General features: G+C 38.6%; 2 protein-coding genes across 5 annotated transcripts in view; both read left to right on the forward strand.

Annotated features, from left to right (window-relative positions):
• Window positions 1-5,524: 5,524 nt before the first annotated feature.
• On the forward strand, window positions 5,525-12,641 carry LOC121964845 (uncharacterized). Its single transcript, XM_088072148.1, has 2 exons — window positions 5,525-5,611; window positions 7,079-12,641. The coding sequence occupies exon 2, from the start codon at window positions 7,148-7,150 to the stop codon at window positions 8,015-8,017; it is 870 nt and encodes a 289-aa protein (XP_087928274.1). The 5' UTR covers window positions 5,525-5,611; window positions 7,079-7,147; the 3' UTR covers window positions 8,018-12,641.
• Window positions 12,642-22,466: 9,825 nt separating this feature from the next.
• The window catches only part of slc12a7b (solute carrier family 12 member 7b), a 75,177-nt gene continuing 72,105 nt past the window's right edge, over window positions 22,467-25,538 (forward strand). The window contains exon 1 of one of the 4 annotated variants that reach the window (XM_042510182.2): window positions 22,467-22,815. In XM_042510182.2, the coding sequence (XP_042366116.1) occupies window positions 22,581-22,815 (235 nt within the window). In that variant the 5' untranslated portion in view covers window positions 22,467-22,580. The remainder of the gene's footprint in view (window positions 22,816-25,538) is intronic. The other 3 variants (XM_042510185.2, XM_042510181.2, XM_042510183.2) reach the window with 3 other exon arrangements.

The following is a 25,538-nucleotide window of genomic DNA, read 5'->3' on the forward strand; positions in this document are numbered from 1 at the left end:
CCTGCAGCTTGCGCCTCCACCTGCAGATTCTAGCAGACAGCTTTGGCCACACTTCTACCCACAGCTTTTGCAGCCTCCTCCACCTGCACATTCTGGAAGACAGCTGCAAACAAACCTCCACCCACAGCCTCTGCCAGCAACCTGCAGCCGCCTCCACCTGCACATTCTGGCAGACAGCTCCGACTAAGCGTCCACCCACAGCCTCTTCCAGCAACCTGCAGCTTCCATCTTCCTGCAAATTCTGGCCAGACAGCTGTAACCAAACCTCCACCTACAGCCTCTGCCAGCAACCTGCAGCTGCTGCCTCCACCTGCAAATTCTGGCAGATAGCTCCGCCTAAACCTCCACCCACAGCCTCTGCCAGCAACCTGCAGTTGTCGCCTCCACCTGCAGATTCTGGCAGACTGCTGCAACCAAAACTCCTTCTACAGCCTCTGCCAGCAACCTGCATTTGCCGCCTCCACCTGCAAATTCTGGCAGACAACTCTGACTATGCCGCAACCCACACCCTCTGCCAGCAACCTGCATCTACCACCTCCACCTGCAGATTCGGGCCAGCTCCAACTAAGCCTCCACCCACAGCCTCTGCCAGCAACCTGCAGCTGCTGCCTCCACCTGCAGATTCTGGCAGACAGCTGCCACCAGACCTCCATCTACAACCTCCATAGTGTCCTGCTCCACAAAAAACCAAGAGCCTCTCACAGCCACCATAATTTTTTTTAAAATTGTGCCATCTTTAAATCTCCACTTACAGCCTCTGCCAGCAACCTGCAGCTTGCGCCTCCACCTGCAGATTCTAGCAGACAGCTTTGGCCACACCTCTACCCACAGCTTTTGCAGCCTCCTCCACCTGCACATTCTGGAAGACAGCTGCAAACAAACCTCCACCCACAGCCTCTGCCAGCAATCTGCAGCCGCCTCCACCTGCACATTCTGGCAGACAGCTCCGACTAAGCGTCCACCCACAGCCTCTTCCAGCAACCTGCAGCTTCCATCTTCCTGCAAATTCTGGCCAGACAGCTGTAACCAAACCTCCACCTACAGCCTCTGACAGCAACCTGCAACCGCCTCCACCTTCAGATTCTGGCAGACTGCTGCAACCAAAACTCCTTCTACAGCCTCAGTCAGCAAGCTGCAGCTGCTGCCTCCACCTGCAGATTCTGGCAGACAGCTTTCACCAAACCTCCACTCACAGCCTCTGCCGGCAATCTGCAGCCGCCGCTTTCACCTGCAAATTCTGGCAGATAGCTCCGACTAAACGTCCACCAACAGCCTCTGCCAGCAACCTGCAGTTGTCGCCTCCATCTGCAGATTCTGGCAGACAGCTGTAACCAAACCTCTACCTAAGACCCCTGCCAGCAACCTGCGTCTACCACCTCCACCTGCAGATTCTGGCAGACAGTTCCGACTAAGCTTCCACCCACAGCCTCTGCCAGCAACCTGCAACTGCCATCTCCACCTGCAGATTCTGGCAGACACCTGTAACCAAACCTCCACTATTGCACCTGCCAGCAACCTGCATCTGCTGCCTCCACCTGCAGATTCTGGCAGACAGCTCCAACTAAGCCTCCACCCACAACCTCTGCCAGCAACCTGCAGCTGCCATCTCCACCTGCAGATTCTGGCAGAAACCTGTCACCAAAATTCCACCTACAGCCTCTGCCAGCAACCTGCAGCTTCCACCTCCACCTCCACCTGCAGATTCTGGCAGACAGGTCTGACTATGCCTCAACCCACACCCTCTGCCAGCATCCTGCAGCTGCCTCCACCTTCAGATTCTGGCAGACTGCTGCAATGTTACTCTTTCTACAGCCTATAATATAATATAATATAATATAATATAATATAATATAATATAATAATGTATACGTTTTTGATAACAATAATATACAGAGGTGTTTTTTATGATATTAATATATAATATAATATAACATCAAATAAAATAATATAAAATAATATATTTAAACTAATAGACAAAAATTATAATACATACATTTCTACACAACAACAATAATGATAATAATAATAGTAATATTACTATTATTAAAATATAATATGATATATAATTAAACTAATATATAACATAATAATGTATATAAAAGTTTTAACAGTAGTTTGCAGTATGTAAAGCAGTATGTAAAATGATAAACAAATAAATGTGTGATATATATTTCTACATAATAATAATAATAATAATAATAATAATAATAATAATAATAATATACAGAGGTGTTTTTAATGATATTATTTCTACCACTGTAATATAATATAACATAACATAACATAACATAACATAACATAACATAACATAACATAACATAACATAACATAACATAACATAACATAACATAACATAACATAACATAACATAACATAACATAACATAATATAATATAATATAATATAATATAATATAATATAATATCCCCTCTGTGAATCGCCACCTTAATGTGGTGGAGGGGTTTGCGTGTCCCTGTGATCCTAGGAGCTGTGTTGTCTGGGGCTAATTACACCCTGGTAGGGTCTCCCAGTGCAAAGTGGTCCTAGAGGAGGGGCCAGACTAAGAGCGATTCAAAGAAGACCTACACTCATCCTTCAACTTTAAAGATGTAGCAGGATCAAGGAAAAAGCCATCACTTACACAGGTAAATCTAACCAACAAAGTTACATATTCCACGTCTGAAAAGGGGTTTTGACTAACACACTCCAAAAGAATTCTAATATTTGTCTGTGTCTGCTGAATAATAACTTAATGAGGTATCAGTACTGTGTTTTGAAAGGGTAAAGCTAGTTTTGTCTTTGAGAAGAAACTGAACTTGAAAACAGGAATATATGCAGAAAGAAAAAGAAGAATTACGATAGGACTTATCCAGTTATTCATAGACCTTAAGTTCTTGCACCTTTGGTAAGTATGTGGAAAACCTATTCCAGTGTATTGCAATGATGTGGTTGTCATATTGAGGAAAGAGTACACAGTTGAAAGAGTCTTTTGCCAACAGATATGACTCAAGAACCTTGCTCAAAGGCATTCCCAAAGTTAAAGCCCAGTGTGTAGGATTTAGAGGGATATTCTGGCAGAAACAGTATGTTATTTTGTGTACTATCACCTGAAAATAGCTGTGTTTTCAGTACCTTGAAATGAGCTGTTTATATTTTCATAGGGAACGGTTTAAGCAGGTGCTGGGCTAGCAGCCTGTCTGTGAAGAGCTGAACAGCATCGGAAAAACGTTGATGTAACATGACTTCCCTTTATTTAGTGTTTTTTCCATAGTAAGTCAGTTTACTTTGAAGAGGAACAGACCTCTGCGGATAATTCATCTCTCAGTTAAAACCTCCTGAACAATGAACAGTGAAGGAATTCTCACCAGTTCACACTTGAGAGCAGCCCTCAACAGCCCTCATCGTAAAATGACACTAAACCCCACGGTTTCTTTAAAACCTTAAAGCTGCAGTATTCTTGATATTCAATATTTTTAAGTTAACAATTTTTATTGTATAGATATTATATATATATGATATATTAAATTGCGAATATGCTGGACGACACATTTATGTACTGTAAGCGGACAATGTTGTGTATAACTGAGACATAAAAATTGTGCCGTTTTAGAAGGATGGGTGTTACTCCTTTGAACTCTAGATTGTCATCACTTTTTTGTGCCACTTTCAGATGCCTATTGAAGCCTTTGAACCCTGAGCAAATGGACTTTTTTTTAAATGGGGAAAAAAGACAATGAGCAACTTTGTGAGAAATGCTCCACCAATTTCAAGAAATTATTTAGAAAATTATTTTTTAACAAGAAAAAACCCCAAAAAAATAAGCACACAAAAAACAAGAACTTCCAAGACAATTACCTGAAAATTAGTTAAAAGAAAAAACGTAAAACAAACAAGGAAATGACCTGAAAAAGAGCTTCAAAAATAAAATAATAATTTCACATAATTTAAAAAAGTACAATGATGGCAATTTTAAATATAGTTTTGCTCAGGTTTCAAAGGGTTAAAGGATTCAAAACAAAAAGAAAAGGTTGTTTTCCTTTGCCAACAAAAAAATCTTTAGGAAAAACTTTTCCTGCATGACATATAAAAACATGTGTACAGAGGACACTGTTGCACAGTTAAGACAATGCCAGGATTTCAAGTCAGTCCCCTCACTTAACTGTGTTCATTTAGCAAGCAGGAGTGCAGACATGAGATTAACTGAGCACATCATAATAATAAACCTGCCCCTCATCCATCAAATATGTGCGCATGTGCGTGTGCGTGCGCCTGCATCTGTAGCCGGAGGGGTGCATGATGGTGTGTGTCCCTGCTGGTATGCCAACCATCCCATTCCTCTTTGTCCACTTCTCAAAATAACCCCCCCCACCCCGGCAGCAGCTGAGACAAAACTTCAGACAGATGGACAGACTCCACAAAACGGAGCGATGGAAGAGGGACAGACAGAGGCAGAGGGAGAGATGCAGGGATTACAGGGCAATGAGATGAAAGAAATTTGAATCCCATAACACATCTCTAGGGAGGATATTAGCTGGACTCATATCATCTGCTACCAGAACTTAATACCAGGATAAACAGTAACTCAGGCCTACTACTGCATGCTCCTTCTGTGATCAAAAATGTACTCATTTATACATTGTTATGCTGGCTCCCTGTGTTTACTTTCTGCGTCTACTTTCCCTCTAAATAAGGAAGATTACACACATTTCTGAAAATGACCTGCAAATGAGAAATCAGCCCTGACAGCCCAGAATAGTTTGTTTTCTGTTTGAGTAGATTAGGTTGTGTGACGTTGTCCTATTACTGAAACAAGTATGGTGGTGTCAGTGCTGTGAATGTGCCAGTGAGTCATCAATCATTCCACAATGTAACACGTATCCGGTCATCCCAGGCTGCTGGCTGGTGTACAGGGAAAGCGTGCAAAAGGGAGGACAAGAGGGCAACCAGAGGGCAGGTGCTAGTTTAATTTGGAAACACAGGGGTTTGCGTAATTCCAAACCCACTTCATTCCAGCTCCCAACTTAAGGCTCAGTAAATGGTTGTTTAGATCACCCTCTGGTTTCTTCTTACAGTAACTCTCTCAAAACCTAAGGACCATACAGTATAGTTTTCAGTAAAGTTGGAAAAATGACACACGTGACTCACGATAACTATTACTCCATGGGATTTTTTTTTTCATTTTGTCAATTTATTTAACTATATATTTTCTACTATCATTTACAAATAATACCTCTAGTTTTGTATTAATATATTGTTGTTAATTGTTCTTTAAATGACTCTTATTTTATTTTATCTTATTTTATTTTGTGGTTTAATTCTGCACAACGATTTGTTGTATTTGTATGCCGAACTTTTGAAAATAATAATATATATAATACAAATGATACCTCTGATTTTATATTAATATATAGTTGTTAATTGTTCCTTTATTTTATTGTATTTTATTTTATTTAGTGGTTAAATTCTGATCAGTATTTTGTTGTATTTGTATGCTGAATGTTCGAAAATAATAATATAGGCTTCGGCTCTTTCCGTCCGTCACGTGACCACCGCTTTACATGTTGGTGATGATCGGCGGAAACTGACGAGAGAATAGAGAGAAGAAAAAAAGGTAGTATTGTCTGCTTCTGTACGCTTTCGTTTAATTGTGTAAAAGCTATGACTTGACGATGGCACACCGGCTTTAAAGCCTCTCAGTGAAGCTGTATACACGCAGTGGTTTGCCTCCCACGTCTCTCTGCTAACTTTGTGTTGTGCTAGCTCGCATGTGTTAAGCTAAGCTGCTACAGCGCTGCAGCGGTTGTGTATGACTGTATGATACTAATTGGACCGAAACGAACTTTGTCAACGTTTCTGCTGTATCGCACGGTAATGTTGAACTGTTTCAGCTTTCAGTAGCCCGAGTTGTTGGTTTGTATTACACTGCACTGCAAGTTGTGTTAGCACGGATGTGTTATGCTAGGCTAACAGTCCTGAGGTATGGAAGCCCAACAGGTCCATTATTAAATAAATTAAAAATACATTTTTATATATGTCATATACATCAGTCTCGAAATTGTGTTACAAATAAAAGTTAATTTAAACAAAATGAAATAATTGAAAAAAGCAGCAATATTTAATCTGGACTTATTATTATTATTATTATTATTATTATTATTATTATTATTTTTCCAACATTTATTTTCAGAAGAGTCAAAAGTCTTTTAATTGATAATGCCTTTTTCAAAGCTCTAGTCTTTCCAGTTTGTGAACATGGCATTTTTTTCTGACAAACATTTCATGTCCTGTTTTAATGTAGAACTTTTCAGCATAAAGGTTTTGTCACACTCCCTCTCCACTATCAGCCAATCACATGTCCCCTGCCAAACAGCTGGCCACTTTATTTTGACTGAGTATGTTGGAGTTTGGTCTGCCCATTTCATTGATGCTATTGCTGTCTGTGGGGAGTCAAATCTGTGCCAACCACCGTTCAGACTGATGGCCAGTATTTAATTTAAGCCTCCTGTAACTTTGCCTGCACAGAGTTCTTGCCGGCTTGCTGCCATCCACGGGGGGGGGGTCAGGATAATATAAATTGGGGCAACCTGGAAAACGAAGCAACCCTTTTAATTAATAGGACCCATAATTTACCATGATACATGATATACATGATATATACAATGATATAATGGACTCATGTCTGAATAATTACCAGTGTCAATGGTTGTTCTCTGGTTTGCTCCTGGTGCGTTTAATGCGCAGTGAACATGTACTAGACCGTTCAAAAAAAAAAAAGCCCTTCAAATGCTGCATTGCGGTTATGTGGTAACTTAGGAAGCAAATTGTGCTGTTAATAATTTGGCATGCAGTGAACACACCAGCACTTATTTTGTTTTAATGAAACTCCTGAAATTTGCTCCTGGTGTTCTTAACCACTGTTTTGCAGTAAGGAAATAACAGGAGTTACAGGCAAACCAGCTTTAAAGTGACTTATTTTCTTTTTAAATAAGTGCTGTGTGGTAAATCTAACTTATGCATTTATGAGTGGTTCATGTGAAATTCAGATAGCAACTTTTCTTTGTCTCTGTGATTTTCTCAGTTGAAACAGACTGATGCACACAAGATCTGTGCCAGAAGTTTTGGGAAAAGTGCGGTGGTCTAAGAAAATATGGACGTACTCGCAGTGCAGAGGAGTTACCACTGTGAACACTGTGGCAGCAGTTTCAGCCAACCGAATGCATATGAGTTACACCTACATACCCACACTGAAGAAACACCGTACTGCTGTGACAAATGTGGGAGAAATTTCAGCAACCGGAGCTCATACAGAAAACACCTGTCTAACCATACTGGACCATACCAGTGCGACCAATGTGAAAAGAGTTTCAATTACTTCTGTCATTACAAAAGACACCTGCGTGTCCACACAGGAGAGAAACCATACCAGTGTGAACAATGTGAAAAGAGGTTCAGTTTGTTAAGTACTTACAAGGACCACCAGCGTGTCCACACAGGAGAGAAGCCGTTCCAGTGTGATCAGTGTGAAAGGGGTTTCAGTCGCTTAAGTAATTACAAGACTCACCAGCGTGTCCACACAGGAGAGAAGCCACACCGGTGTGAACAGTGTGGGAGGAGTTTCAGTTTCTTAAGTGATTTTAAGCGACACCTCCGCATCCACACAGGAGAGAAGCCTTACTGCTGTGATCAGTGTGGGAAGAGTTTCAGTTGCCCAAGTCACTACAAGAGACACCTGCTGGTCCACTCTGGAGAGAGGCCGTTCCAGTGTGAAAACTGTGGAAAACGATTTGCTGAGTCGAATGATTATAACAGACACATGCGCACCCACACTGGTGAGAAGCCATATCAATGTGAGGAATGTGGAAAGAGATACACTCATTTAAGTAGTTACAGTCAACACTTGCGTTTACACACTGGAGAGAAACCATACTGGTGTTCTCAATGTAAAAGATTATTTGCTTGGTCAAAATCCTTGAAGGTACATCGTTGTGTTGATGCAGATGAAAAGAGTTTCGATTGAGTATAGGAGTGAAATTTGGGCATCCACTGACTTAGTGGATGAAGCAGGCCCCCCATGTATGAAGGCGGTGTCCTTGCTGCAGTGGCCGGGGGTTCGATTCCGGCTCCCGGCCCTTTGCTGCATGTCATCCCCTCTCTCTCCCCCTTTCACACTATCACTCTGTCCTATCTAACAAAGGCAAAAATGCCAAAAAATAATCTTTAAAAAAAAAAGAGTATAGGAGTGAAAGCTTTTTTTATTTCGGCCCAGAGAATAGTGGCGGAGTCCGCCACTCCCGTGCCTCTAAACATGAGGGATTCACAGGATAATTCTGTATCTATATAATCCAGGGCACCTTTCTGCAGGCGGAAGGCTGCAGAAAGGTGCCTCTCAGCAAGGTTACAAACTTCACTGAGCCCTGCTGTTGTGTGGAAAATTACTCACACTGTGCACAGCATGAAATCAGAGTGCTGTTGCACTTATTAGCTACCAGTCCCTCTTGTTTTTGCCAGTCTTATTCTTCTTCTTCCTACCATGAAATCTGCCTTCTCATGCATGGAATTAAACCAAACTTTGCACATAGTTCCAGTCATATGCCAAAATTGCTCAAATAAAATGGTGTAATAACAAATCACTCATCCGTGTTACCACTTTGCAACTTTCCCCAAAATGCTGAAGTGCTTCGAGCTGCAGGAATTATAAGGTCCATCGCTCTGTTTTTCTCAAAATTGTAAAACGATTAAACCAGTGTCCTCCCTGCTACACAGCATCTTCAGACTGACTTCCAAAAATGATTCCGCCAGATTTATTAAAAATATCAAAAATTGAGCCGTCATTGGCTCAAAATGTTTTACTGTAAACAGTACTCAAGGAAGCTACTGTTAATTTTTGCTAAATACATTTCCATTTTCATGAAAAGAAACAAAGGACAGTTGGACAACATAGTAGAAGAAGTATGGTTAAGTTTGAGTTTGAGCTGTTGGTGATACTCAGACCTTGTGCTGTGTGAATCAGAGAGACATGATTTCTCCTCCTCTACCCTTTTCCATCTTCCTTCTCTGTCTTTACTGATTACTTTGTGTAGAGGAACAAATTGCTCCTGAATGATGGTCAGGCCAGCACCTTGCATAGTCGCTTGCTGCCATCACTGTTTGTGCATGTGTGTGTGTACACACACACATGGATGAATAGGAGACAAATTATCAAGAGTTTTAGATCAAATTGCCCTAATCCATTGGCCATTCTGTTGTATTTCTTAAAACTGGGTGCTCAAGGTGTATTTTCTGTTGTGTTAAACTAAACTAACTGTGGGTGCTGTCAAATCAAGCTAAAATCTTACGAATTACAACTCAAAATTTCTTAATCTCAGTCAAATAAATTAGTTCAAAACATTTAAAAAGAATAGATTTACTTCTGTGTTCACAATGTTGTTAAAGTGCCATGAAATCCTTTTTGTAAAATAAAGTTTCTTCAAAGCTTTTAATTCAAATGTTAAAAATTTTTCTTCAGTGTGCCCTTCATCAAAAAAGTAATGTAAGCAGTTCTGACTTTCGTTACCGTAGATATCTAACAGGGGCCTCTCCCAAAAGGTGGAGGTGAAATGGTGGAGGATCCTTTTTTAGACTATGGAGTGTACCCCCCAAAAATATGTACACAGTGTGATGCCATGCATTGTTTATAATAACCAATAACAGCATAAAATTAATCCTGGCTAATTTCCCACTCTCTCCTGACTGCAGTGCTCTACGCAGAGGTGTAGATAAGTGTGGTGACGGAGGACACAACTCTCTTAGAAGCTCTTGACTGTTGGCAAATGTCAAGGTCAGAATCAACAAGAACTGCTGTGGAGTTTTGAAATGACCTGATGGTATACTCTCAGTCAACCCATAGAGCATAAAGATATTAGGAAGGGCTCTTTCAATTACATTAGCACTGTTCTCAGACTCTTTTGATGAAAAGTCTGACATTTAAGATCAATAGTAGCAGTCAGTATTTGAATGTAGGATTATTTAACAACAAAAACACACTATTCACTATCAGCGCCCCCTTATGGTTGACCTGGGTCATTTGTTTGTGAATTGTGTCTGGAAAATCTCTTTTTGCCCCTAAAAAAATAAAAATAAAAGCCAAAAGATAAACATTAGGTTTGGTGATATACCCATAACAATGTGTCTATCATATGTCCCGACAAAAAGACTATAATAGGTTTAAGAATAATGCCATAGATCCAGTAAGGCCATTAAAATACATCCATGGAGTGCATTCAGAAATTTTCTGACTGCTGATGAATCAAGTCTGACTTTATTTTAGGATTTTGTCTGCATCATGGCAGATTTGTCATCACGTGTTTTAGCTGTCTGACTGTCAGACTCACCCAGCTGTGATTCACCTGCACACAACGTACAGACGGTTACTGTCACACACAATGTGACTGTTTGACACAAGTCCAGATGTAAAGCGTACTCATATTCCCTGTGTCTCTATACACACACACGCACACACACACATCTGTCCCTTATGAATAGTGCAGCTCGTGGGATCTCGTTACAAACAGCGTGCCATCTGCACGCAGACAAAAACAAGTCCCTCTAGCGTCTCCTACCTCCTCTGTAATCACTACCTCTCAGCTTCAGCATGTCATCCCCTGTGGTCTACGCTTTCTGCCAAACAACCTTTGATCCAAAATCATAGATGCTATACACGTTATGTTGCATAGCACTCATTTAAAGTGATGGGTTTGCAGGCTGTAGCTACTTTTACATTGCATAACAATATTTCATATCGGATGAAAAGATTTCCCCAAAATGTTAGCTTAAAATGAGCAAAGAAACCAGCTTTGTTTTGTTCATTCGAGAGCAATTTGTTTTATCTATTATTTTTTTATTCAGGCAATGAAGCTAAAATAAAAAAATACAAAATACAAAATGAAATGTCACAAACATACAGAGTTGAAGGTTACATCCTCATGTGTTTTGCCTATTTCAACCAAAAAAAATGTTAATTTTTACAAATATTTTACAAAAAAAACCTCAAATGCTCTCACCCGAGCTTGAAAAATGACTGAGACGATTAATAGATGATCAGAATCGTTTTCACTGTTTTTTTCCTTCACTGATTAATCAACTACTCATTTAAGATCTACACTTACAAAGCCAACAAATTCTCTGTGTCCACTTAAAGTTTTCAGCAGGAGTTTTCTGCTGCATCTGGTGGCCTGCATCAGCGAATAGAGTTGGCTCAGTTGTCAAGAAGAACAAGAAAGGGGTACTCACAGGCAAATAAATACTTTATTAATACACATAATAAATTTTAACAGCCAAAAGGAACGCCCTCTCTTTGTGATTGGCCAAAGTCCCCCGCCAAGGCTAGATTTTCCGAAGCCTGAAAACAGCCAAAAGGAGGTGCCAAAGCCTAGTTTTCTTATAATTCTGATATGCTCAAAGTTTATTGTGGATTTGTTTCCCAAAAACATCAAAATTAAAGTGCCTACCACAGCTTTAATTCTGAAGGATAAAAAAAAAACCCAAACATTTCTAGCATTAAACTGTCCGAGGCCTTTGAGTCTTGGTAACTGAGATGCTCCTCCAAACAAATGTAGGTGTGGCGGGCAACAGGGCCTCTGCTCCTCGCAGCATCTCTGCACACTCTTGCATCATGCTCCCCTCTGAGATTTGTACAGACTACAGAGCCAAGGACATGCCGCTGATGACCCACCACTGTCTGTTGTGACAGCGGGAGCACAATGACACAGCAGTGGGGGGCCTATTTCAGAATAAAAGCTTCCTTTCATGCTATAGCGCTGACCCACATACTACACCCCGGGCACACATTGCTGGCTCCAATAATTTCACCAACACAGCTGAAGCAGAGTAACGTAAATCACTGTGATCATTGGAAACTTTATTAAAGAGCACTGGGTGTAACTACAGAAACACTGTGGATGTAGAAATCTGGAGGGAAGCAATAAAGTAGTGGCATTAACATGAGCAGGTCGAACCTAACTGTCTCAGAGACAGCTACATTGATATGTTTATTTTATATGTTTCAGTTACAAATTCATAATGGTTTAAGTTCATAAAATTGTAATCAAAAATGTATGTAAACAAGGTGTTAAAAGGAGTAAAAAGGATGATGAAAATCTGTCTCAAAGGTACTATAAAAATGTCGATTAAAAAATATTTTGCTTTAATTGTAATGTCTTAACTAAATGCAGAGAGTAACACCACCTCAGTGTCGCTGATGGCATTGTGGCAAATGTGATGTCATGTGGTGAGGTCATAGGTCAGTAGTATTGTGGGTAAAAGCAACATGGCTGCAGACAACTTCAGATAATATTCTACTCATGGTCCTAGAGGTGCACACGACGATCGTTATTTATTTTGTTTCAGATTTACGTATAATGTTTTTTATGTGTCTTACATGGACATTGTTGCTCCATTTTTGGTTGTTTTGTATATTTTAGCATATTTCTTTTGTGCTAACTGGACTGCTTAATGATAGACACTAGACTGAGAGTGAGTGTAAAATGAATGTTTTTCAGACTTTTATGTCTTTTATTTTGTTGTCGTCCTCACATTGTTTGACGCCATTTGAGGCATCTGAGGAAAGAAAGAAGGAGAGGAAATAAATCTTTAGAAAACATCAGTACGAAGCATGGCCATGAATTCTTTGGACCAGTGTAGCTACGTTAAAGAAAGTAATCATTTCTGAACAAACTATGGTTTTTAATCAGAGACTGAACTGACTATGAGCAATGCTGACAGTGCTAACCTTACACATGTTTTTACAGTTAAAAAACTGGAATAAAACAGAACTAAAAACCAGCTATCAATGCAAAGATAACTTCTAGATACTTATAATAAATGGGACTTTATTTGTGTATTTATTTTCTTATTTATTCACTTATTTAGTTAGTTTATTGAATTAGGACAGTGCACATTAATCAACATATCAGCAGTGAGCATCAATGTAAATATGCTGAAATTAGTGCAACTGATAAATTTAAGGCAGGTACCATAAAAAACAGTCACACAGACATCTCATATAACAGTCCACAGGACATTACACAAAAAGTTCACAGACAACATTAAAAATGGACGCATTACATTACAATGTTAGACCTACCTATTATAAACAGCAAAAAATGTATGATAAGCAAAAGAACTAACACACTCAACTGAATCACAATCTTAACTTTTCCATGCTGATAATGAAAACAAGACACCAGGTCAACGGGGGCAAATGAATCTCACTCCAGCACCCTGACAACATCTACATCACCCCAGCAGCCAGTTTGTTCAGTTCCCTCCCAGAGGACGGTCTCTGTGGCAACAGTAGAGGAGGATGGGAGGATGTGTTTATAGACTGCTCAACTATACTTCTGATGAGTCAAGACTAACTGTGTCGACTGCACAAACCTGCTCCTATCTGTCACTCTTTGTGAGGGGAAAAGTGAAATGACAAAAATCCCATTAATAATCAAACAGGACTGAACTGATGTTTTATCATCAAGTTGACAGTATGAATACAATATTAATGTTGATGCAGTTAAGCAAATATATTGTATTTTCTTGAAAATTGTTCACCCAATGGACATCAGTCTTGGCATGTGTATTGCTGAGGGCCCAAAGATGGACAGTGCTAAGCACTAGCAAAGCAGCAGTCTCCAAAAAATGATGTGCCAAAAACTGGAGTTCCTCAGCCACTTGGGGCTGGCTCAAAAACAGAGTAAATCAACATAGACCCCCTGTTACAATGCCACACTTTGGGCCTTAATAAAATATAAATGGATGAGTTATAAACATGTTCATATCTCTGCTTTTTATATCTGTGCTTTTCAAGAGTAATTGAAGACATAACAAACATGTCACATTTTCTTTACAGAATTGGACCTGCATTGTGAATTTGACTGAATGCACAGATGAGGATGGCACAAAGATGAAGGCTGACATTTGTCATCCTGAACACTTGCAGCTGTTGTTATGCTGTGAAGGCCACATCTGTTCTCACCCAGCTTAAAAAAGTAATCTACATTTCATTTTGTCCAGTCTGTGAGGTGATGAATTTTGTGGCGAATAAGTACAGCAACATGGACATGGAGGATTACAAGTTACTTTAGCTGCCCTGCAATATTATCTCACACCCTGAGTGTAACCATCCTTAATACGTTCATACAGTCAGACTGAAAAAGGCAGGAATATCTGCACAAAGAATATTGCATCATAAACATAAACATATCATTCTTCATCTGTAATGAACTTTGTGTGGTCAAGCACTTTCCAGTGACTCATCTGTCATTTTAATCAGGAGATGAACTGAATTCACTTTACTCAGCACCCCACCACTCCACCCCCACTTCCCCTCCCGACCCTCGCTCATCCAACTGTCCTGCCAGCTGTCTATTTTAGATGTCCACGTAACACCCTTCCAGCAATTACTGTCTGAGTGGTCTCCTGGAGTTCAACCACAATATTCGTTCCTTGGGGGTTTGGGATTGCTTAAAAGTAAACGGCAGACTATTTGGCATGGTCACTGTGCAAGCCGAGATGTTAAGTTTATTAGACAGGACATTCACACAACAGTCAGGGCTTGGGTGTCCTCTGAAAGACAATTTTGAGCATTGAACATAAAAATTCCTGCATTCTGGTGGATTTTTATGCACCACTTGTGACTTTTGCTACATCAATTTACAGTGTAAATGTCTTTAATTTTGTCAAAATAAAAGTCCCCTCTCTCATGTTTCCATTGGGGAGGGGGACAAGTGCACATGTTTTAGATATTAAGGGAGACCTGTTCCCTGCTTCTGCCCTGAAATCAACATCCAATATGTGCTTTTCAAGAGCAGGCTGTGTGTCACATTTACCCTTTAGAACCTGGATGAACATTAGTTTTGCTGTGCTGCATTCAGACACCTTTCACAAGCATTTAAACCTCAGGAACCAAAGAAAATTAGCCTGTTTTCTTCTGAAAACATGGGAAAAATGCAATGCAAAAAAAAAAAGTTAAAAGGCCAGAAAATGACTTGAAAATTATCATATTATTTTGCATCTCTTTTTGTTTATTTTGCCTCTCTTTGTGGAAGTTTTGTATTTTTTGTGTTCATTCTGCACCTCCTATGAGTCATTTTTACATCTGTTTGTGGTCATATTGGGTCTCTGTGTTTATTTTGAATGTTTTGTGTTCCTTTTTGCTCCTCTTTGAAATAATTTTGCATTTCTTCAAGTCAAATTTGCATCTCTTTGTCTTAGTTTTCTAATTTTTTTTCTGTCTCCATGTTGTCATTTTGCGTTGTTTGATGTTTCAATTTGCATGTCATTGTTGTAATTTTTCCATCTTTTAATTTCAATCTCTTTATGTTGATTTTCCATTTCTATTTTACGTCTCTTTGTCATCATCTTGTTGTCCTTGTCATCATCTTGCCACCCCTTTGAATCACAACTGCTTAAGGTCCTCAGTCTGACCTACTGACCTGACATTTCTGTGCTTCACAAACTATTTTGTGGTGTGTCCAGTTTTCTCAGTGAAACTACCTGGCCTGACATTTTTACATGGAAGTTGCTTATGTAATTTTTATGAAGAGGGAGTATTTTTAACTCTCTTAAGTTCTTTGTCGAGCAGTGTCCCCTTGAATTTGATGAACAGATGTTTCTTTGCCCTAGGAACAATTAATTAAAATGGGGTGGCGATCTTGAGCTGGGATTTCCTGCACCAGACAGTCATCTGTTTTCTATGAAAGCTACAGAGATAAAGACATGATTCAAAGCAGATATTATGGTGAAAAATTACAGATTAAATACAACAGACATGCTTTTGTTAACTTTATTTAAATTTGAAAACTGTTTGAAGGAGTGCTTTCAAGTATGTCAAACTGAAATAGCTCAGATTTAGTCCTTTGGGTAACAGGGAGTTGCCCCTGTAGAGTGTGTGCCAAAAACTGCCCAGTAACATGAGAGGTCCTCCTATCTATCCTGAGGTATCAACAAACATTTTATTCTAAGCTGTAACATACCAAAGTTGCTATGGCGAGGTGCTGGCAAATGACTAAACCATCACTGATTTTTAAATGAAAAAGATTTATTGACTTTCCATGGCAGGCTATTGATAGTGGAGGATGTACAGAGTGAGTGTTAATTACCCCATCGTTTTGAGACCATTAAAAAAGCTTGTAATGAGTTTGGTGTGAGATGTGAGTACATGTGCTCCATTGTGCCAGCAGGGCACTGTCTCACATGCACTATTTTAAAGAATATTCTGTTAAGCTGTATTGGTTTGCTATTTGGCCTGCCTCAGTTCAAAAGACATAATATACAAAATGAAAATATAAACTTTAGAGTAAGTTTAAATATCAGAGACAAATTCCAAACATACCAAAAAATAATAATAATAATAATAAGGGACTGTTCTTTATTTATGAGAGGAAAAGAGATGGTTCAAAATGGGGGAGACACATTAAACATCTTTTAAGCACTAGGGAGGGACTCATGGGGTTTTTGGTTTTGTTTTGGGTTTTTTTTATAAATATTCTTTGAACCACAAAACTCAAAGGCAGTAATGACAGGCATGTTTTTAAAATAAATAAATAAATACATATAACCAAAAGTAGCTACTTCATTAATCATAGCCAGATTTGCAAATACTGAATTTACTGTACATTTTCAATTATCCAACAGTCCACATCATGCACAAAGAACACTACTGACAGAAAACATAACCAAATCTAAACTTAAGTAGTGATATTTCATTGAAATCCCTTAGTTTAGCCTCTCATTTACATAAAATTAGGGGTTATAAAGTGCTCCAGGGATCACTATCTCTGTAGGCCAACCCAGAAGCTAACATCGCCCTCGTTCCCCCGTCCAAAAGCCTATGGGATTTTTCCATTGGATTTTGGTTCATTGCAGAAAAAAAGCTCTGTGGTAAACAAATGCTGATGATATGTTTTGCTTAGCAAGATAATCTTCACAGAGGAACATCACCTTCAGGATTTTTGAAGCCTAAATGCAATCACCAGAAGTATAAAGCTATTGCTAGGCTAAAACAAACTACACTAGTCACATCATCACCGCTACAAGGCTGTAAAGCTGTGTTCAGCACAGTTTGGCGTTATGATGTTCTGCAGTCTCATAGCCACTTGTTAGAAACCGCCTTTTTTCAAACACATAAAAGCTTCAAAGTTCACAGTGGGGTATTTACTGGTGTATTTTATGTCATAGAACAAAATGTGAAAGTCTCCTGAGCTTGTGTTAACCAAAGACCTTATTTCAAACCTTCAACCAAAAACCCATTCGAAAAACCCCCTGAGACACTGGACAAACGACTAGAAATTACGGAGCTATACAAGGTCATGTACATGTTTGTATATGTCAAAGATACGGACAATATCTACAAGAATACACATTGCATCTTTGACGGTTCCTATCCTGACATATCTCCCATCCGGGAAATAAACATAATATATCCTACAATGTAATCTGCTTAAGATCTATGTGTCGGATCTTTTCATATATTAACAACACCTTTGACGTATCCTCTTTAAGATATCAGATATAAATGGACCTGATACCTGACGGATATGATTTCATATATTTAATGCATCTCTGATATCTTGAAATATACATATATCTTGAATATAAATCTGCTAAAGATCTTTGTCGCATTTTTCATATATTCACTGCATCTTTGACATATCCTCTTAAAGATAGATATACATGGACCTGATATCCTGAAATACATGTAATATTCTACCAATTAATCTGTTAATGAGCTTTATATATCAAATGCATCTTCGATGTATCCTGTTTAATATATCAGACACACAAAATACGGAGCTATTCAAGGACAGATATGTTTGTATTTGTCAGGGATGTGGACAATATCCAGAAGAAAACGCACTGCATCTTTGACGGATCATATCTTTAGACTGTCAAAAATAATGTGTAAGATTCGTACCTTAAGGGGTCTAACAGCTTGTCGTGGTAGTATGGGTATTTGAATGCACAGACAGCTTATGGTGAAAACCAAAAAGAACCGAAGCCCTAATTGCTTGAAGCACTCACTATGTAGCAGCACCTTCTCTCTAACATCACTCTACAATTATTGACAGTTCCTGTGTGTCAATGTGTGTATTTTTGGTGTATCTGTGTATGTAAGGATCATAAGAGTGAAAAAACTGAATTTCCCCATTGAGGGATTAATAATCAAAAATATGAAATTGTATCAATATTGATTCAAGATTTAAAAAAAATATATAGAAGCATAACAGACATATGGAGGGATAGTCATGGCACAGCGATCCTCAAAGATAACCAAACAGACATGCCAGCACCACGGCCATGTCAGGTAATCAAACAGATCGGTCGGCACGGTGGTCAACCAAAAACACAACACAGACATGAAAAATAAAAATGGCACTTACTTTTTGTAGACCTTGCTGGGCGACGACAGCTCAGTCTGCAGGGACTTGACGTGGAAACTGGAGAATGGTGCCCTTGAGCAAGGCACTGAAGCTCTGAATGCTTGGAGCTCTGAATATGTGTCAGCTCCATCAGTCTAACATCTCTGCAATTAATACATGTCTATTGGTCCTGTGAGTGCGTGTGTGTGTAATAATAATAACAACAGCGTGCAAAATTCAATTTCAACAATTATTGTATCATATAGATCTAAACTAATAGATCCAAGCAGAAAAGCAACAGAAAGTCATGGCACAGCAGCCGTGACAGATAATCAAACCACCAAAGCACAACACAAATTGCCACCTCAGCATTATGAGGTTCAATCTGACATTTTTTATTAGTTATTATTCTTGTTCTGTGACAACATATTAACATTATTTGTGTTTCATAAAAGTTATATGTATTTTTGGACTTTTTATTCAGAAAAGAATAAAATGTTCTTATAATTTTCGCTATTTCGAATGCAAAACTTTGACACTCAAAATCGCATATAGAATAACGCAGATAGAAGCTCATAATTCTAAGGTGGCAAAATGTAAATGACACTTATATCTCACAGCAGATAGAGAAAAGAGATAGTCAGGGCACAGCAGTCATATATATATAAAGAGGGGTGAGGAATAGAGATAGACAGAGAGATAGAGAGGTAAAACCAAAGATAAGGAATAGTTACAGAGATGAGAGATGGATAATTATGGCACAGCGGCCACGAACAATATTCAAACGGATCGGTTGGCATGGCAGCCAACCAAAACCACAACAAGACTTTAAGAAAATAAAAAGTGGCCCTTACTATTCGTCGATCTAGTTAAGCAGCAGTAGCTCAGTCTGGTGTGGGAACCAGAGGGTCCTGGGTTGGAATCTAGAAGTCCAGTGTTGACCATGTTACGAAGTGTGGACTGGTAGAAAGACAAAGAATAAGGAGATATAGAGGGATAGTCATGGCACAGTGGCCAAAAACACAACGCAAACATAAGGTCCATTCGCACAGGACTGTTATTACCAAGGGACCTCATGTTATGTTGAAATAACCCCCCCCTACATCTGTGTTTCATGGACTGCATTCACACAGGATAAGCGGTTACTGTGTTTTACCCTAATTTACCGACAACATAATACATACACATACATAATACATACAACTGTAGACTGGAAGAAAAAGCATTGCTCCAAGATGTCTGTTTTAAAAATATTGAGAATTTCTTTTCATTCAAATGAATATTTTATATATAGTGTGATTAACCTGCACTTAAAACAGCTTGTTGTGTTAACTTCATCACATATTGCTCACAGCCTATGTTACGTTGCAACCAGAAGAATCATGGTCTTTCTGTGGGCAGGCTGATGAGACTTTAATCATTTTTTCTCAGTGTAAAATGAGAATGAATTTTTGGTCTAATTTAAGTTCTCATGTTTTCAATAATTGTAATATAACTCAGGATTTTTTTAACCATAAATATGTAATCTGTTTGATGATTTGAACTATGTTATTAGTTTTTTTTTATTTTAATGGGGAAATTCTTTATCCACAAACAAAACAATTTAGGTTCACACCCCTCTCTTTCAATCTTTACTGGATGGATTTAAACTGAACACTTTACTCTCTTGCTTTCACAAATAAAATTGAAAAAAAGAGACAGTTTTTTAGACTATTACAAAATTTCATCTGGTGAAGCCCTGTGATGTGATATGAATGTGATTTTGTTTGCTTCCGTCAGTGTCCATTATTTATTTATTTATTTATTTTGAAAGACTTTCATTGATTTATGTATTGATATTATTGATGTTATGATTATTCATTTATTCCATATCCTTCTTGCTCACCAAAATAACCTCCATTAGCTAATGTTATTAAATTAGTTTGCCAACAATGTTATTTGCAAAAGCTTCTTTAACATAATAATATTAGTATATTATTATCAATATTTATAATTTCTTCATGACCAGGCTTATTCCCTAACATTAGCTAACTGTTAAGAAGCTAACTTTACACTGACAGGTTTCATTTGGAAACAAAGGCTTGGCAACATTTATGCTAAATTGGTTAACCTTAAATCATAAAACCCCAACATCAGCTTGTCACCAGTATTAAGTGAACCTCACCTTATCGATAAATGTTTAATTTACAATAGAGTGTATTAAAGCTGAGAGTGATTCTGGTTTGTTAGCATGATAACAGTAGCCCACCTTGTAGAGGACCTTCTAAAAACCTTGTGAATATATGATCATAAAATTACAAAATCATCTCTGTTTGATGTTATAGTTGGGCACGAGATCTCCTTTAAGTTTATTAATGGGGTCAAGGTAAATATTAAGGGCACAAACAAATTTTTAGGTTATGGCTTGTGAGTTTAACTAACAAGTGAGAAGAGGCTCTGGAACGCACATCAGGCACGCTGAACGTGAACTCCCCCAAAAAAACCCACTTTTTTTAGAGTTCCCTCCTTTTGCTCCACCATTAGCTAATGCTACTTTAAAGCTACATTAGCTTGTTAGCTAGCTTTCTACCGTTAGCTTAACCATAACCATCAAGCACACTCATGTCAGTAGTACTAAAGTTACTAAAAACAGTTTCACTTGTCCGAAATATACTAGTTTTCCAATCACAGAGAAACAATTTTCAGCACAGTATAACAATATAGCTTCAAATACATCAGTAGTAGAAAAAATAATACAGCCTTTTTTAACCGCAAATAAGACACTGAAAATGTTGGAAGATTTCTGAAATACTCACCAAATGAGAAGGATTCTCATGGTAGAGAAAGTTCCAGAAAAGTAATGGGCCACTCAGCTAATGTCCGGAAAGTTAAGGGTCCACCGAGCTCAGGGTCCAGAAAGTTCCAGGAAGTTAACGGTCAGAACATTCAAACTCTGGCGGTTTGTATATCAAAGTATGCCTGTGATGCTATCCCTCTCTCACTGACATGCGCAGTAGGCGGGGTCAGTCTGAGTTACTGGGCAGTTTACATTTGTCCCATAAAAAAAAATCACACACACATCTGGACATAAATGTATAACATTGGAACTGACCTAAAAGGAGCAAAAGTGGTCATCCAAAGAATGTCCATAAGCTGTGTATATTTATATTGAATATTTGAGTATTTAGACAACAATCAAAATGTTCAGAAAACTTACGTATTTGCTGTGTGAGACCGTATTTTCATTGCTGTATTTAAATTAGGACAAAAACAGAAAGTCTCAACACAGCCCAATTTTTGGCGTCTATTTTTGGGCTACACAAGGACCAAGTCAGACAGTCAAATTGTAGACCAATTTTTAATGTCTTTTTTGTGGGCAGATCTTTGTGATATACAAATCTGGTATCCTAAGGGATATGTCACAGATATCATATGCAAAAAATATATTTATGGATCTGCTACGGATCAGATCCTTGAAGATACTCTCCAGAAATGTTATGGATATGTGACAGATCCAAAAACTTGTACACTGTTAGATCTTTCCAGATACAGGTCCTTTTTGTCCAGTGCAAGGGAACTGGAGCTACTGAAATGCAAACAGATTTTCAGGTTTTATAACCCATCACTGGGGTTCTCTATTGTGATATGTTCTTTGCAGTAAGACAATTGATGGTTGACTGTCTTGCACCCACATTCTCCTGAAGTGTACACACAGCTTGAAGGATTAGCATTTTTCTAAGAAGTTAGCAATTTGTTATGGTAATAACTTTTGCTTTTCTCATGTTCTCAATTATTCATTTGCTATGAATATAATTGCTCAGGGAGGCTCAAGAAAAAAAAAATATCTGAAAATGGATTTGAACAGATATGATATGACAAATCATTGACCAAATAAAATAGAAGATATTAGAAGATATCATTAAATTGATGCAAATTTCAGAACTCATTTGTTCCACAATTTACAAACTTCAAGCAATCTGATTCGCTCATGAGAGTGATTGACAGCGCTCCTTGACCCTCTTAACCAATGAAGGCAGGCGGGGGGCGGGCCCGTCTATACTGTAATCAATCCTCTGATCAGCTCGTGAGCATGTGTGTTCCGTTGTGCGCTGTCCTGTGTGTTCACTCTCGCCGAGTGTGCACCGCAGAGGTGAGCCGGACGACGTGTTTTTCCTCCATTAAAAGTGCAATAAGAGGGGGAAAAGGAGGGACATGGGTGAAAGATTTGTAGTAGTCCCGGTTGACAGAGGAGTTGGGGTCGCCGGGGAGGGGGAGCACTCGGACGCGGTTGTCTCTGACCCGGCACCGGAGTCCGGTGGCGGCGGCACCAGCAGCAGCGGCGGCACAGTAGAGGAAAAAGAGACTTTGGAGGACTCCGTGTTCGAGCCGCAGGACCCCAACGTTGTGGTGCCTATCCTGGAGTACAACAGGGAGCCCAACAAGTACGGTAAGACAGATGCCCGTTACAAACTCCGTGTCCCACTTCTTATCTCATCTATCTATCTGGCAGAGGATTAGCCGTCGCATTTCACTTGTCTGGCGTTTTGTCCTCCTGGAGTTATGTAATGAAGCCCGGGCGTCTGCACCCCAAAACCAAGTTTAGGCAAAATAGACACACATAGCGTTAATTTGAGTCACAAAAAGTTTTGAACACAGCTGTAAATGGCTTGTTAAGTTACTGTGAAAATGTAATTTGTCACCAAGCAGTTCACTGAGAACTCTGGCACTTCATTACAAACAATGCGGTGGGAGTTTTTGCTAGCTTTAACTGTCAATAAAACGAAACATTCAAATTAGCATTAGCTATATCGAATATTGCTTCGTATATTTAAATTTACCAAAATAAGTCACATTGTCATTTTTACTTATATATGATATTGCATACAATTTGACCTCAATGTGCTTCGCATACAACAAAAATGCTCAGAATAAAATATGCAATGAAAAGGCTACATATTTAAATATATATCATAAAAGGGCAGGTGAAAAAAAAGTCTATGTTTAACTCCCCCTTTTTATACCAGACAGAAGAAAAGTTGATGTGAGTAGGTTTTGACACTTGTAAACTACCTTGTAAATAATGAAGAGAACCCAATTTGAGACTTTAACAGTGAATAACACTAAATTTGATCACTAAACAAACGTGAGGGAGGCTTTATAAAGAATTTTCTTCATTCTCCTTTTATTCAAACTTACATTAGAAGTGAAATGACCTTGCAGAAAAGTAAGGTCTGTTACCTGTGGCACTTTGTCATGGAAAATTGTATTACTTTACCACAGATGTCTATATCTAAAGAAAGTTTTAACTTGATATATATGGCATGTCACTTCAAGTGTATCCATTTAAATTACATTGTAGGGTTGCTGTTGCTTTTATATCTCATTGAACAAGTCTTTTGATCTGAACCATAATTTTGCTTCAGACTTTGTTCTCAAGCCTTGTTCGACCAGTTGCACACAAACAAGGTGCTTCTATAGCAACAGGTTGAGGGTCAGATGTTACCGGAGTAATTGCGTGGCACACAGGCCAAGCAAGCATGCTGAATTACGTACAGTGTGCTGATGGCCAAGTGTATGTGTAGACATCTGTTGGGCGAATTGATGTTAGAGTACACTGTTAAATTGTACTGTGTTGCTAAAATGAATCTATCTTTAGTTTGGCTTTCTTTTGAATATAGTTTGGTTTAATAAACATGGGTGACTACTTTAACTTATATTTTAATCACAAGTTCTAGTGCAATACGGTAATCTATCCATTTTGTGGACAAGTATATGCTATTTCTCAATTTCACAAAGTCTGCCGATTCAATTGAGTCAGCCTGTGATCACATGAGACGATATCAGTAAATATGTTTATTGCCTTTTTCTTGGCTGCTCACCATTGTCTGCCTGTTCCTACTCCGCTAATACTATTTGAATGTTCCGGAAGGACATGCACTAGGTCAGAAACGATGACACAGTCGTGCCATGGCAAATTTGTAATGAAGGTGTATATTTAAGATGAGGATATGTATTAATGTTTTCACTTTGCATTGATGATATTGGACTGCTGATCATTGAATCAATATATTGATCCAGACTGATATATTGTGACACGCCTAGTTGCTATTGACATGTTGTATTCAGATGTAATGTTGGGTCCAGCCAAAAATGTCTCACTGGCCCAGAGCTAGTAAAAGATGTTGGGTGGCTAAGAAGTAAATTTCTGGCTCAATTACAACACCTGATGGTGATTTAGAGCTCTGAATTGAAATAAGTACTGTGTTCCATTATTTTTTTTGTAGACTCCGAACAATATTAGACAAAATAAAGACAAAGAGTAAACGCTTTGACTTATTTGACATGTAAAGTGCATGTAATTGTATAAAAGGCTATTTGATTTTGACCTCTATGGCTTGTGATTTTGGATTTCAGGACCAAGGAAATAATTTAGACTGCTTTTGCCGGTAGTGTATAACACTGGTGGATTTGAATCTGTAGCTTGATTTAAAGTGTAGAAATAACTTATATCAGTACCTGTCTTAGAAGAGCAGAAGAAGAGTGTTTTCCATGTGACTTCCTGTTGCATGATACAAGGACAAATCTGCACCTGTTGATTCAGTTTTAATGCATTGATTGAATTTCATTCTAAATCAAATTAAGTTGTTAAGAAGCAGATGGGTGTGCACGTGCTCCCATGCACTTGGAGGAGCTTGTATAGGGGGAATGCAACAATTCAATACTGTTGTAGGATGTTGGGCTGACACTGACCCAGATAGCTGGATTTTGTGTCAGTGACAATGGGACTGATCTATTTACATGAATGTTATGTTTACCATTTGAGCTACTACATTATTTTAATTTGAAATCTAAGTACCTATTAGCAGTAAACATTTTTAAAGAATTTGGAGTCCTTTTTATGTGGAATGTTTTGTATTTATCAAGTTTGTTTGCAATAGTATGTGATTTAATGTATATGTGTGTGTGTGTGTGTGTGTGTGTGTGTCTAATTTATTGCTGTATATACTAGAGCTGGGTATTGTCAATAACCTCACAATTCAATTCAGTTTCGATTCTTTGGGTCACGATTCACTTCGATTTCGATTTGATTTGATATTGATCCAGTTGCTTCAGTAACGATTCTGTCTAACGGTTATGTGTGTTGTCAGAAATACCCAGATAATTCATTAG

The sequence above is a fragment of the Plectropomus leopardus genome, chromosome 21 (genome assembly GCF_026936395.1).
Source record: "Plectropomus leopardus strain MGB_pleo_1.0 chromosome 21, ASM2693639v1, whole genome shotgun sequence".
In the NCBI taxonomy this organism is placed as follows: Eukaryota; Metazoa; Chordata; class Actinopteri; order Perciformes; family Serranidae; genus Plectropomus; species Plectropomus leopardus.

What these genes read in the sequence shown, in the direction of transcription:
- LOC121964845 (XM_088072148.1), top strand. Translation starts at nt 7,148, where the DNA reads ATGGACGTACTCGCAGTGCAGAGGAGTTACCACTGTGAACACTGTGGC.